The 15,060-nt window shown below is 28.5% G+C and overlaps 2 protein-coding genes across 2 annotated transcripts; one reads left to right on the forward strand and one right to left on the reverse strand.

The window, feature by feature from the left end:
- Positions 1–772: 772 nt before the first annotated feature.
- Positions 773–2,769, reverse strand: LOC112795402 (uncharacterized FCP1 homology domain-containing protein C1271.03c-like). The gene is made up of 6 exons (XM_025837335.1): positions 2,577–2,769; positions 2,274–2,355; positions 2,055–2,121; positions 1,289–1,474; positions 1,137–1,197; positions 773–969 (listed from the first exon to the last, which is right to left on the reverse strand). The coding sequence occupies exons 1-6, from the start codon at positions 2,767–2,769 to the stop codon at positions 773–775; spliced, it is 786 nt and encodes a 261-aa protein (XP_025693120.1).
- A 7,212-nt stretch (positions 2,770–9,981) lies between these two features.
- On the forward strand, positions 9,982–13,035 carry LOC112797888 (putative methylesterase 11, chloroplastic). The gene is made up of 5 exons (XM_025841000.3): positions 9,982–10,591; positions 11,584–11,820; positions 11,922–12,065; positions 12,276–12,407; positions 12,612–13,035. The coding sequence occupies exons 1-5, from the start codon at positions 10,241–10,243 to the stop codon at positions 12,882–12,884; spliced, it is 1,137 nt and encodes a 378-aa protein (XP_025696785.1). The 5' UTR covers positions 9,982–10,240; the 3' UTR covers positions 12,885–13,035.
- The last annotated feature ends 2,025 nt before the right edge of the window (positions 13,036–15,060 follow it).

Below are 15,060 nucleotides of genomic sequence, written 5' to 3' on the forward strand. Positions count from 1 at the left end.
CACTGTTTCCTACCAAAGATACATTGAAAAATTCCATATCACAAATCTAATATATTTTGGTTTTTGTGAAAATCTAAGAAAGTTTTTTTTTCTTTCTTTTTTTTTTTTGGACGTGGCACTTAACAAAGGCTTAACCCTGCGTTTATTTACAGGATGAGACATTAAAACAGGAACACTAAAATATTGTGTTTAAAAATATTAAATTAGTATATTTTATGTTTTTTATGATAACAAAAAAAATATTAACAAAAAATAACTTTTTTTTATTATTTTTTTATTTTTTATAATTATTTTTTTTATTTTTTTAAATAAAAAAATAAAAATAAATTATATTTTTATAATTTGTTTTATTTTATTACCAAACAAAATACAAAAAACATTAAATTTTGTGTAGTTATTCTTTATACTAAACTTTGGGCTCACACTGCGCTGACCAAAAATTCATTTGGCCCAATTCTATGTGGATCGGAAAATGAGGCCCAAAATGATATCATCAATTCAATATAGCATCAATACAGACACCGGAGACACGGCCAAAAAATACATAGGAGAAACTTTATGACAAAAAAAAAAAAAAGAAAGGAGAAACTCTGATTACTAATTAGCATGTTAATATTCATAAAAGAAAAAGGAATCACAAGATAAAGGTCAGCAACTAATAATAATAGCAAGTACAAAACATTTAAATGGTTTAAGATACCAACTAGTCCCTAACATATCAAACTTTAGTCCATACATATTATAATTAAAGTTTAGGATAGTAATAATATTGTTATTTTGGTATTATAACTTTATAAGTGATATCACTTTTTCCATGTTGAGAGGTAGAAAGAGTAGCAACAACGTTGTGGTAATAGTTCCATGAAGGGCTTGTTTTAGTGATAGGTTGTTGACCAAATGGATGTTCTTCAACATACTTGTTCATACTTTCAGCATTCGCCAATCCATCCAGATATTTTCGCACATCACCTCCATCACCAAAAACATTAATTGCACACACAAGCTTCAAAAAACATTAAATGAAAAAGTAAAAAATTATCATCTCCATTTAATTAACCATTATAATTATCATAATAAATATAAATAAATATTCATGCAACATATATATATAGTAGGTGGTAATTTTTGCACCATACCTAGTGAATTGTCACTCCGATCCTGAAAGCTGAATGTATGCGGAAAGACTGAGTTCTGTGGCTGAAATAATGTCACGAACATATTCATAACCGAGTTAGAAAATGAAATTCTATTTGTAACATAGAAAGAAAGAAAGGAGTTATTAAATTACAGGATTAAGTAATGCTTTGTATGGAGAATCATCCAACAACAATGTATTTGATTCATTATAGTATCCTTTCTCCCATGGAAGACTCGGATCATGCTTCTCCCAAATTTTCCTCATGTCCTTAAAAACCACTGGCTTGTGCTTGTTTTCAACAGTCTTGAAAGTTGTTTTAGTACAATGAGAAGCATCCTGCCCAAGTTAATATTTTGTAGAATGAGATGAAATTAAACCATTAATACTTGAGGTAATTTCTTCAAATAAAAGTAAACAAGTTTTAAAATTAATATACAATCCCCAATTATGTAACCAATGGCATGTATCATAAAATAATATTTGAACAAGTGCAATAGTAGTAATGTATATCACAAGAATATATAAGGCATAAAATACAATAAAAATCCATAATAATGATTATGTTAATGAATAATCCTTAAAATTGACACAAGTAGGAAATGCAAGTTTTAATTTAAAATTTAATTTTGGCTTAAGCTTTCGATAATCAACAGTCAACACACTCATAATGCTTCTTTTAGAGCTAAACTATTGTTGATATTGTATAACAAATAACAATAAAAAAAATGATGAAATTGACCATTACTCTAGTTCTAGTAGCTAGGTTCTACTTGTTAGGAATACACTATATACATATTTATAATTTCCCAATTTATTGAAAAAAGTCTCTATAAGATATTGAGAATGAAGAACAAAAGAAAATTAACATAGTGGTTGAAATTAAATAAATGTAACAGAGCATGATCATAATGCTTACCCAACAAAAGAGCAACTTGTGTTTCATACTTCCCATCAAGTAATCGATGACCATATCTGTATTTTCCCTACAAAAGTCGTAATAGCCACATAAATTAACATTGCACTACTTAACAAGTTACAAATTAAAAAACACACCTGAGAAGCTGCGAATAATAAATGAAAATTGAATGTTACTAATAATAATAAATTAAAGAATAAACATATGGGTGACGGATACTTAGTTCTTGAAGACCAGACAGCCACTTCAAATTTGTCGAAGCAAAAGTTCAGAAACTCCAAATAAAAGGGCCTCTTGAATACTGAAAATGAAATTTAATTATTAGAAAGTAAGGAATAGATATAGTAATTAATACCAAGCTAGGATTATTAAGCTTACCCATTTAGTAAAAGCTAAAAAGTGTGTAAACAATTATATACGACTTATTAAAAATACACACAGAATAATAATAATAATAATAATAACTCAATAATCATAAGCATATGCTTATGCATGTATCTTTAATTTATATATTATTATTACTTGCGCGCCGTGCTATGATTGTATCAGGTTTGAGACCCTCTGGAGGAGGAGACACTATGTCAGCAAGGAGGCCATTGATGTCAAGAACAAGAAGCTTTTTCTTCAAGCATCTAATAACATAAGTATTATTCTCAACACCTTTCATTGATATCTTAGAAACTACTTTGTTACTTTGGTTTTCATCAGACTCCATGTTATTGTTACTTTCTTCTTGTCTATGATATATATATTAAAGAGAGAAAACGTGAACATATATATATAGAGATCGAGTGCTTTGTGATTTTTCAACTTAAGGGTGGTTCGTTTTATTAATTTACTGGGAACTTGGAATGTACTTTCAATGGTTAGAGAAGCGCAAAAGTTGTTCACTATTAATTACTTTACCACCTTTTTCATTATAGAAAATTTATTCCTACGTTATTATGTATTTAGTTAATTATTAAATATTATTATTTTTAGTGATATGACAAATTGAAAATGTATAATTTAGTGTTATGTAAAATTTATTAAAATGTAATTTATCTACAGTAATAGTTTAAAATTTTGTTAACAAGCTAAGTGTTTTATGTGTATTTTAAATATATTAAAATAAAAAAGTTTACGTATAAAAAATATAAATAAGATAATATAACATTTTTAAATTTACTATACATTAAAGTTTTGAAAAAAAAATTTTCACTTTTATCTGTTGAACCAACGTCTTTAAGACATTTTTTATTAACTAAATGTATAATTTGAACAAGTTTCTTATAAGATTTATCAACTAAAAAAAATTATTAAAAAACAAGATTTAAAATTTTAATATATTTATTATATATTTATTTAAGTAAAAAATAAAAAATTACTATGAATAACTTTAACATATATTCTTAATACACATGTTAACTAAATTCAAAATTTATTAACTTTTTTAAAGATAAATTGGATAATCCAAAATTCTAGGTATTACATTAGAAATCACTCACACATTCAACACTAAAAGATTTCTATTCATTATTTAGTTTTTGTCAAATTTTAAATTCAAATACAACATATTAAGAGACACGTAATTTATCACTTGAATTAAAGTCTCAGGCTTTCAGCTGCGATTTATTAATTCTAAAATCATAATAAATTAAGGGCGTTTGGATCAGTCTATAAGTAGTTTTTTTTTTTACTTTTAACTTATAAAAAATTATAACATTAATATTTGATGTAATTTTTAAAATTAAATTATAAATTTTTAAAAAATTATTTAAACACTTATAAAAAAACTAAAAAAATTTCTTATAATAAAAAAATATTATATTTTTAAAAACAAATATTTTTATGGTTAAAAAATTAATTAAACTATTTATTCAAATGACTTGGAATAAAGAGTTGTTAGATAAAGCTCTAATAAATATCCTTAGCTAGAATATATATATTATATTTTTGGGCTAGATCCTTAGCTAGAATTTAATTTTGCTCTTGGAAACAGAAACAGTTTTCTTGGGAGCGATGAAAACTGAAACGTCTGCCCAAATTTTTGTTTTCTTGTTGGGAACCGTTAGTCCGGTCCCTTCAATTAGAACTCCCTTCAGCCCAATAAAGGAGAACATGCATCCGTAGTGGGCCTAGCTCACTAACACAATACTCCTGCCGGAAGCCCAATGGGCTATCTCAAAGGGCAAATTTTCCGGTTTTTTGGATGGGTTCTTTTTTTCCAAATAGTGTGAAAATAGACCAAAACGTATGTCCCAAAAATTACAGCCCAAAAAAATATAGTAAAAAAATAAAAGTATAAGACATTACTTTTACTGTTTTCAATAAAATGTTAAACTCGGATAAATATATCGATAGCATTTTTGATGAGTTATATAAAAATGAAACAATAATGTAATTTTTTTGTAGGAAACATCAGTAAATATAACAAAAAACACTTATTTTTATTTTATTTTTATAAAAGGAACAAACAACAAAAAGACTTTTCTTGCTTAATATTTAAGTTAGCAGTGTTGCCCATTTTGATGCAAGAGCTGTCAAAGATTTTATGTTTGTATCGTGCATGGTGGATTTAGGAAGAGGCCCTTCAATTCTTCATGTCCATGTATTACCCACCATTGTACGGAAGAATATAATATATACTTTAATATGATGGTAAGTTTTTAACATTCATGCTTCTTATCTGACTCCTACAGCCCCGGCCCACTTAATACTCTACTAACCTAATTCATTCATGTCCCAATAATCATTGTGGTTCTCTCAAGTAAAGTCTTAATATATTCATTCAACCACTTCAATAATATCACCTGAAGAAGTTTCTATGCTGTGCACAATTTTGTTTATGTCAAAAGGATTATGTTGTTATTTTCCAATAATCTTTGTTCGAGTTGAATAATATGTTACTTAGAAAGTAAGAATTTTAAGTATTACATATCTATGACTTGGCTTAATTATATATGGTATACAATTTGTGTACTTTATTTGATAATATATGGTATGTTATTCATATTACTAGTATAAGTAATACACATGATAAATTTGTATTCTAGCTAGCTTTAACTTGTTCAGGTAAAAATTAAATGAAGTATGTGACGTGAACATAAAAAGAATACTTAACAGAGATAGAGTCGTGAAGCAGTTATATATCCTTAAAAAGACATTGTCGTGCAAGAAGGGTGATAAAACATAGAAGATTGAAATTTTTAGCTTTGCCTCTTCTATATATTAACCGTCTTTTTTGAATGATGACATGATGAACTGTAGCCAACAGGCCAAGTAGAAGGTGAAATTAAATTCTTTATAAATTGAGCATTTCTTAAATAAACTTGTTATTTATACTCACGCACGTGCGATGACATGAAATCAAGGCATCATGTACTAAAAATTTAAACCAAGTCATTCAATTGTATATTGTCATATTAGAAACATAATTAATTTTTTAAATTTAAAAGTTATATAAACACATTAATTTATTAAAAAATAATATAAAATTTTTTATTCTATTATATATATATTATATATATAAAGATAGGTGAATTATAGTATGATACTCCAGTGGCTACGATAATTATATCAGTGTTACTAAAATTAAAGTTATATTTTTTTTATATGCTTATAACATGTTTTTAGATAACACTTTTTAAAACATTGTAACTACCATAACATAATCACGAAAATTATTTTTAATATGAAAATGAAGATGATATTTTAGTTGAATATTGATATTTGAAATATATTACAGTATTATAGAAATTATTCAACACGTTTCTTGCGTAATAGACAAAATATTGCCACGTGTTCAACACACATTCACATAATAACTTTCCACTTACAAAATCCACATATCTATAATTATATCAAATAATTTTATTTTCAACAAAAATATCAATGTTTTTTCATATAAAAAAAATTCAGCCACATAATCATACTAGAATAATATATATATATATATATATATATATATTCTCATCTTTATGGCAAAAGCTTGAAAAAGTTGAAGCTTGAGCACACATTTAGTTATTAGGGATGAAACTTTATTAAATTAGAGGATTGCAGTGGCCATCGATCCACTACTTGGAAACAATAATATTGATGATAGGTGTATGTATATATTTATATATGATGCCTACCTCATGTATCACCAAAATGGCAGTATGCCACATATCTACATACTGTGTTGCACACACCTAACTTTCGATGGACCGACACATCAAAGTCCGTGAAAGGAGTTTGGAGTTTGGACCACATACATCAAATAATATAACACACACCACTTCATTCCCATCCTTCTATGCTAAACCTAGCTACCTATATTTAATCTTTCTTATATATATCTTCACTTTTATTGTTTTATTTTCAACTTAACATTCAGTATCGTTCAGTGAGTTTTCTAAGTGAACTACGGGGATGTGTTTTAGTCACTTGAAAACAACTTGAATTTTTGTGTAGCATAAGAACGGTCTAATAACAATTTTAATTTAGCTTTGATATTATATTAAAAATTAAATAGAGTTAACTTATCTTTTAAAATAAGAAATTTAATTTTAAAGATTATACTATCTCATGTATGTTTATAAAAATGATCGTATTTTTTATTTTAAGTAACGTGAGATTTAACCTGTTTTTAGGATAAATTTTTAGAGGTTAGTATTTTTTAGTATTTTTAGCTATCATTTGATCAGTATAAGTATTAAATTGTCTTTAACAAATAAAATTTTACTAATTTATGTGTATAAATTTTAAAAAATATAGGTTTAAATTGTATTAATTTATGTGTATAAATTCTAATAAATATATGTATAAATTATATATTTTTTAGTGTAAAATTTTTTGTAAATACGAGTACAAATTATTATGATAGTAAAAAATGATAATATTTGCTGCTTATTTACATAGCATTACTCGATTTTTAATTAATTAGATTGTAGTTCGAGAAACAGAATACAATTTTATCAAAATTAAGAAGACTCATAAAAGTTATGATACATAGAGGTTTAGTATGACTCCACCAATTGTCTCAAAATCGATCATGTATACATTATGTCACCAGGTTATCTATAAAGTTAATTGGTGATGAAAAAAGTTGAATGAATTAGTCTATGAAATTAAGTGTAGCTAGCTAGTTACTTTGCAGAATGATCACTTGGATCATGTGCATTTAATGCACGCCATGATTGTGGATTCACATGCTTAAGCTGATACATTATTTGTTCATCCTATTGAAGGTATGTTAGATATAATGCTTTTGGTTAATGGCCCTCCTCTTGCATCCATCTCCTGAAAAGTTACAACAAACAACAGTGGTCCTAGTTATAGTTAGAGGAATTAAAGTGTGGTCCTCATCAATTAAGTAAAATCTGACAAAATAGACTTTGATCGTGCATTATTATTATTGCATTTTTTAAACAATATTATTGTTTTGCATCTAATCATGTTTTTGGATACCCTCTTTTAACAATTTGTTTTGTTCTCACTTTGTGAATCCCATTGTGTTACTTTCACAGCTTATTTATTAACACAATCAATTTTTGGAAAACTAGTATTTTCTTGAAACGAGAAGGGATTTGGTTATAAGCAAGTTATCCATTCTCTTACAACTCTATCTAATCACTCTTATCATGAAATATTTATTTGGATGGCTAGGAATACATTATATTTTTAATTGTTATAAGGACAAAAATATTCTTAATGTTTATTTGGTATTAGTCCCTTTATATATATACTATAGTGTTTTGAATAATTAAGAATAGTGTTTTTTGGGTATATAATAAAAGTTATATATATATATATATATATGTACCTAACCATTAACAATATATGATTTTACACTACTGTACAAGAAAAATAAGTTTGCTGGCAAAATTTAATGTGTATGTCTAGATTAAAGAACAGATATTGTAGGTGGCTTTATGGGATTTTGTTGCGGGTTCTAAGACATACATATTAAAGCTTATACAGTTGGAAAATTGTATGGTCCGGCCTTAATTATTAAGATGCTGGTCACATGAATATATATTCATTAAGTTTGTATATTATTTCAGATATGGAAAGAAAGTCAACCAATTTATGAAGCGTACCTGAAAACTTTTAAGGCTTATCTGTCTGTGGTTAAGCTATAGCTTAGTATGTGCGAGACTTTGATTTAATTTGCTTACTTTACATTATGATGTTGAAGGGATTGAAACAGTTATTAACCGGTTTAATTAAATATCTTAATATTACTGTTGCATTGTACTCTTGCTTATTAATTGGCTATTTATTAATTGGCTATCATGTACAGATATTGACAATATAAAATATTAAATACATTTTTATTATAAGTACGAGAATACGATATATATATATATAAAATATAAAATATTTTTTAATTATATAAAGTATTTAAAATATTTTTTATTTTAATAATTAATAATATATACTATTTCCAAATTTATTTTAAGAATACATATTAAGAATAAGATTAAATACGCTGATACGTAATAGTATTTAGGTGTATCTAAATATGTTTGAAAAATAATTTTTTATTAAGATACAATTGATTACAAAGGTGTATATCAACGAATATGAATAAGTGTCTATTCAAAATATATTCGATACGCAAATACAATAAATAAAAAAAATGTTTGTACTTCATAATTAGTTACTTTTAAGAATGAATAATAATCACATAGTTAGTTATTTAAGCATATAGAAATGTGATATTTAAAGAGATGTTTAATTAACATTTAACCTAATCAAAAGAAAGTTTAAATAGTAAAGTTTTGAATCACTTCAAAATATAAGGATAATATATAAGATGAATATATCTCTGCACAGTCTATCAAGAATTTGTTGTTTATATCTGCACCATGTATAAAACAATTCATTAGTTATTTAAAAATTATTTCCCCCAAATAATATCATTATTCGAAACCTACTAAGATGCTCCTTCTTGAGCCTAAACACATTTTTAATCTTTGTTCTCTCGTTCTCAGTGTAAGATTGGGACCCAACGGACCGGTTTAACAAAGAAGAAAATGATTAAGCAAAACTTTTGTACGCTAAATATTATAAGAGGAATAAACATTGAGAATTAATTTTCAATTAATTAATATTAATTAAATTTTTTAAATAAATATTCTTATTTTTAAACAAATTTAGAGTTTAAAAATATGAATTTAAAATTTAAAATTTAAAATAAAATATAACTTTAAAAAATTGACTAATATTTGATGCTTAATTAAATTGTTATACAAAATATGAAGTTTTTATTATTTTATAAATTATAATAATTATTCGAAGCCTAATTAATATGAGTTGGTCGAGCGAGGGAGACAATGGACTATTTGTACAATGTGTACAATGACTATTAAGTTATAAAATGAACATCCCCTATACTATTTAGAATAACCATCCGGGTTCACCAAGGATCGAACTCTTGACCTTTCGGATCTATCTCTAATACTTCATAAACCTCCATTGTATACATTGTATAAATATTTCATTGGCTCCTCATACTTTTCCTAGTTAAAAATTTAATTTTCACATAATAATTTATTAATAAATAATAGATTAATTTTTAACTTATCAAAAATAGATCATAAAAAAATAAAAATAATAATAATCTAAATCCTATATGCATAGTTGTTAAAATTAGACCAAATCATTTGGTTTGATTGAAAAAATATTGAATTGGACTCTAAATTGATCAAAATCAAACAAAATGGATCAAAATCAGTAATTTGACCGGTTCTATATTATGCATATATGCATGACTTGTGCATGCAGCAATCCATTGGCCAGCGACAAACCCTTAAATGGAGTTCAGTACTGCGGCGGATTAGTCCTTGGCCTGCTGGGGGATACCGTGGGAAACCAAAAAAAAACTTTATTTAAAAGTGAAAAATAATAATAAGAAAAAGTGTAGAGAGCTATAAATATAAGAATACATTTCATACCTAGTACACGTATGTATTTGAAAAACGTAGTATCTAAGATTGTTTTCTTCAGTTAAGTTTGGCAACTAGGAACTAGCTGCCGTATATACAGAACCACAAAATCACTTTCTCTCTCTCTCTCTCTGTTGCTGACAACTACTTAGCTTCATCTGAACCTTCCTTCCTTCCTTCCTTCACTCACAACAAGGCGCATACCCTTCCTTCCCTCTCTTATTATTATACTCTCTCTTCTCTTCTTCTCTCTTTGCATGCGCCACCACCAAAATGGGGAACCTTTGTGCTCTCCTCAAACAAAAACCTTTACCATCCACAAACAACTCCAAGAAGCTTCGTTCTTCAAACGCTGCTGCTTCAAGCAACCGCTGGTCAAGGACGCGTTCCTCCCGCAAAGACAAGTTTGATGATGCTTCCATTCGAGAACAAGCCATAGCTGCTGCAATACTCTTCAAGCAGCACCAGCAGCAGCTACAAAACGGTGCTGCCGCTTTTGATCGTTCTACCTCTCTAAGGTACCCCAATGGCTCTTCAAAGAAGAATGCTTTACCTAGAAGCTCTAGCTCCAGAGCCAGGTCCCTCACTGACCCTTTGCTTCAGCCTCACCAGCTTGTTAATCAGGTTTGTTCTTGCAAAACCAGAGCGGAAAGAAAAGTTTTTTTTTTGGTGTTTTTTTTTTTTTAATTTGAAGGATTGAAACTTGATCAAGGTATTGAAATAACTGCTTGATTTTGTTTGCTATTTTCATATAAGCTGATTTGGTAAAGTTGGATAATTTAGTGATTTAGCCAGTTTTGGATTAGGTGTAATGGATTAATGGGGTCTCTCTCTTTTTTTGTAATTATTATTTTAGCTTCCCTGTTGATCGATTATTTTAATTAAAATATCTGGTTTGATTTTCTGGGCTTGTTGATTTCTGTTATTTATAATGAATTGTGATCATATTTTGTATCATGGCCTTAAAATAATGAAGATGGAAATGATACGTTTGGGAAATGGGATAACAAATTGAGATGAAACAATTATGGTGGTGATTGGTTTCTGTGATGATCAGTTTTTCTTGGACTGTGAACAGTGTTTTGGGAAAGAAAAGAAAATCACTTGTGTTTGATATGCATCCTCTTCTCCTAGTTCAAGACGTAATTTTTAAGGAAAGTGTAAGAGAATTTTTCTTGGCGGCTTGTCCTACGTGTGTTCAAAACTTCAAATATGTTGTGTTTCATTCATTGAATTGAGGATGTGAGGTTTGACCTTTCAAGTGTTTTCTACTGCAAGTTGTGTATAGCTTTGAAGGTAACCTTGTTTTGGCTCTTTCTAATCACAAAACAGAGATATTATGGTGACAAAGACATGGTCTCTAAAATAATAATTGACATTCAGAATCTAGGTATTGAGGATGCAATGACTGTGTAGAAATTGGTGTACTGCTATTTTTTACTTATTTATTTTCAAACAAAAAAATGTATTCAGAATTTCTAGCTTTATTCACTTATTTATTTTTTATCTATTGCAGAAATTGGTGTACTGCTATTAGAGCAAACTACGATTATTTAGTTCTCATTTTTCTTAGAACTCAAATAATAGGAGTTCTTCTTTTCTTATCAATTTGACAGGGTATAAAGGTTGATGATCTCGAGACGAATCATTTTGTTCTTGTTCATGGAGGTGGTTTTGGTGCCTGGTGTTGGTACAAAACTATAGCACTTCTAGAAGAAGCTGGTTATAAAGTATCCGCCATAGATTTAACCGGTTCTGGAGTTCATTCATTTGATACAAACAACATAAAGAGCCTCTCACAATATGTGAAGCCACTTACTGACTTTGTTGAAAAACTTCCTGAAGGAGAAAAGGTGCTTATTTCATTACATGCCCATTTTATAACTGATGAACTGTTCTATGTTAATTTGTATCTTTATTGGCTGTGTTTGAGAGTTTCCGATTCTTAAAAAAGGTAATCTTGGTTGGACATGATTTTGGCGGGGCATGTATATCGTATGCGATGGAGCTGTTTCCTCATAAGGTTTCCAAGGCTGTGTTTATTGCTGCGGCAATGCTAACAAGTGGACAAAGTACTCTGGATATCATTTCTCAAAAGGTTTTCCATTCTTGCTACCATTACATCTTATTTTTCACCTGTTCTTTGGTTGGATTTGTGGGCATAATATGCTTCAATTGCATGCTAAACTGATGAACTTGCTGTCTTTTGATGAAGAATGTTTATATCTTACAAGGAACTAGTGAATTTGAGAACAGAGAATTAACATGTCCTTTTATTGATGATTTTCTTTCTGGCTATCTGTTGCAGGAAGGTTCAGATGATCTTATGCAACAAGCACAAATTTTTCTGTATGCAAATGGGAATGATCATCCTCCCACTGCTTTCGATCTTGACAAGTCGTTGTTGAGGGATTTATTATTCAATCAAAGTCCTGCCAAAGTAAGTTTCAATGCTACTCGAAAATGTTTCTTCAACTGTTATATATATATGAATGAGAGGACTCTTTTCTTTTTGTTTCTGTAAGAATGACAGATATATTGAACCATGAAAGTTTTTCTAAAGTGATAGTTATAGAGGGAGCATTCGATTAATCAGATGCGAGTTGGAATTGACCATCTTTTCTCTTTTTCTCTCTTAATGCAGGATGTTGCATTAGCATCTGTTTCGATGAGGCCAACTCCATTTGCACCGGTTTTAGAGAAACTTTCCCTTTCCGACCTCAAATATGGCATCGTAAGGCGATTCTACATAGAAACTCTTGAAGACAATGCCATAACGATCACTCTCCAGGAAGCCATGATAAATGCAAGCCCTCCAGAAAAGGTTTTTCGTTTGAAAGGCGCGGATCATTCTCCCTTTTTCTCGAAGCCTCAAGCCCTGCACAAGTTACTTGTAGAAATCTCAAAGATCCTTTGATGATAACAATCATCTACATAAGTTGTTTGTGAAGCCAAATCCATACCAAAAGCTCCAATAACATCATATAGGAATGTGTTATTGTGTACAAGTTATAGGTTTCATTCTTCTTTTCCATTGTTTCTTTATTTAATTCTTTTTGAGTTAAAAACCTGTAACTTGTAAAAGATAGTACTTGCAACATAAAATCCATGGTATATTGCTGAGTATTACTAGTGAAAAAAAAAAGTGTTAAGATTTGCATAGACACAGCTTTACCACATTATTTCTAGGTGCATTCATAATAAAAGTAGGTCTCACTAACTTTATTTAAAATATAATTGCGATTCTGGATTCTGTTACAACTTTTTATTTGAGTGTGTCAAAGATGACATGTTTGACTTGTGTCTCCAGAAGAATTGTTTCGATCAGAATTAGTCATAACAATAATGATGGAGATACTTAAAATACAAAATTAAAATCCAAAATCTACTTCTTCATAGCATGGGATCATGTCTATGCACATTGCAAAGGAGGAAAAGTCTTTGCATGAATTGTGTTCTACATTCTTTTTTTGATGGTCTAACATGGCTGGCATGTCTTATGTTCTACTTTCTCTCCCTCTTTCTCTTCCTTTTTCTACATACTTTTCCCAACATTTTAATATTTTTCCACTCTAATTATGATAGATGGAAACTGTTAGCAAAATGAATAAAGAAATTCCGTTGTGCTTTACAAATGTTCAAGGAAAGTTAAGATGTTTTAACTACTTAATTAACCTCTTGATTTTGTTGATATCTCGCGTGAGAACGCGTTTGATATGTTGTTGACCTTTTGAGATACCATTGGAATGGAGAAAGAAACTAGATTAATATAATATAAACTTTTTTGAGGTATCAAATATTGAAATTTTCATTAAAAAAAAAATCAACAATGCTTTATAAGATTATTAAAAAGTATTCATCAAACTTACTAATATGATGAGTCTACTATAATATTCTCTAACGCCGAGATTTTTCTTCTCACGTTTAAGCATCATTCATGAACATACAATTTGTAAAGTCCATATGGTTTTCATTGAATTTGACTTCTAATATACGACGAATGAGAAAGTGAAATAGTAGTATTTTTTTTAATAAAATGAAAGTTGTCAATGACCTCCCTTTGAATTTCTTTTGCGCCTGGAACACTCCCTCTAATTAATTAATCAATTACATATTTGACATTGCTGTTGAGGATAAAAAAAATACAAAAATAGTATTTAGTCACTAAAATTAATTACTAAAATTAGTTATTATATATTTGTGTATAAATAAATATTTGTGTAATTTAATTTATTTTTAATATATTCTTTATATTCCAATATATATTTTATCTTGGTGGCTGATTTTAGTATACATTTAGGTCCGTTTGGGAAAGTTTAGAAATAACTTTTTTTAACTTTTGACTTATGAAAAGTAGTAGTATTAATATCTGGTGCAATTTTCAAAACCAAATTGCAACTTTCTAAGAAGCTATTTAGGAGCTTATAGAGAAGTAAAAAAAATGAGTTCTCTCATAATACTTCTACTTTTTATCACATTTCTATAAAATAAACACTTTTAGAGTTAAAAATCCAAACACAAAATAACTTATTTATAAGTTACTTTTAACAGAATCATCTATTGTTTAAGTTATTTCATCAAAAAAAGTTTAATTAAGTTAGTTACTCAAATTGGGCCTTAATATGGTTGAAAAAAAAAACATTAGAACCCAAACATAGTGCGTTCGTGAAATTAAATATTGATTGTGAGATTATATTCGTATAGTAGTAGCTGTGGGTGGTGACATTCAATTCATACGCAAATTTGAGGAAAAAAAATTGAATACCTGCTACCAACTGAATTGGGAGAAACCAATTTTGTTTTTTGTATCTTCAAAAGTCCCAAATGCAAAGACTACTTTGAATGAATATTTGTACCTTCTATATTTTTTTTTGGATTTACGGAGTATACTTCTGTTTTGTTAAAAGTTGGGGTATTGGACATTTTATCAAGGTTTGAACCATAAGGATGCGATTATTTATCTTTATTGGTTGTTTACGCAACTTGGATTGGTTGAGTGGTCAACTCACTCGTTTGCTTAAGTAAGTGTGGGAGTTCAAATTCTGCCTTGTGTATGTAACAATCCATTGGCCAGCGGCAGTCAGGTTAGGATA

The sequence above is a fragment of the Arachis hypogaea genome, chromosome 4 (assembly GCF_003086295.3).
Source record: "Arachis hypogaea cultivar Tifrunner chromosome 4, arahy.Tifrunner.gnm2.J5K5, whole genome shotgun sequence".
NCBI lineage: Eukaryota > Viridiplantae > Streptophyta > Magnoliopsida > Fabales > Fabaceae > Arachis > Arachis hypogaea.

Bases quoted from the DNA above. Each gene is read 5' to 3' on its own strand.
- LOC112795402 (XM_025837335.1), bottom strand. From the start codon at position 2,769: ATGGAGTCTGATGAAAACCAAAGTAACAAAGTAGTTTCTAAGATATCA. The intron at 2,356-2,576 runs GTAATAATAATA...TTTCATTTTCAG, and splicing joins AATCATAGCACGGCGCGCAA to TATTCAAGAGGCCCTTTTAT. The intron at 1,475-2,054 runs GTAAGCATTATG...TAACTTGGGCAG, and splicing joins ACAAGTTGCTCTTTTGTTGG to GATGCTTCTCATTGTACTAA.
- LOC112797888 (XM_025841000.3), top strand. From the start codon at position 10,241: ATGGGGAACCTTTGTGCTCTCCTCAAACAAAAACCTTTACCATCCACA. The intron at 12,066-12,275 runs GTTTTCCATTCT...TATCTGTTGCAG, and splicing joins TGGATATCATTTCTCAAAAG to GAAGGTTCAGATGATCTTAT. The intron at 12,408-12,611 runs GTAAGTTTCAAT...CTCTTAATGCAG, and splicing joins TCAATCAAAGTCCTGCCAAA to GATGTTGCATTAGCATCTGT.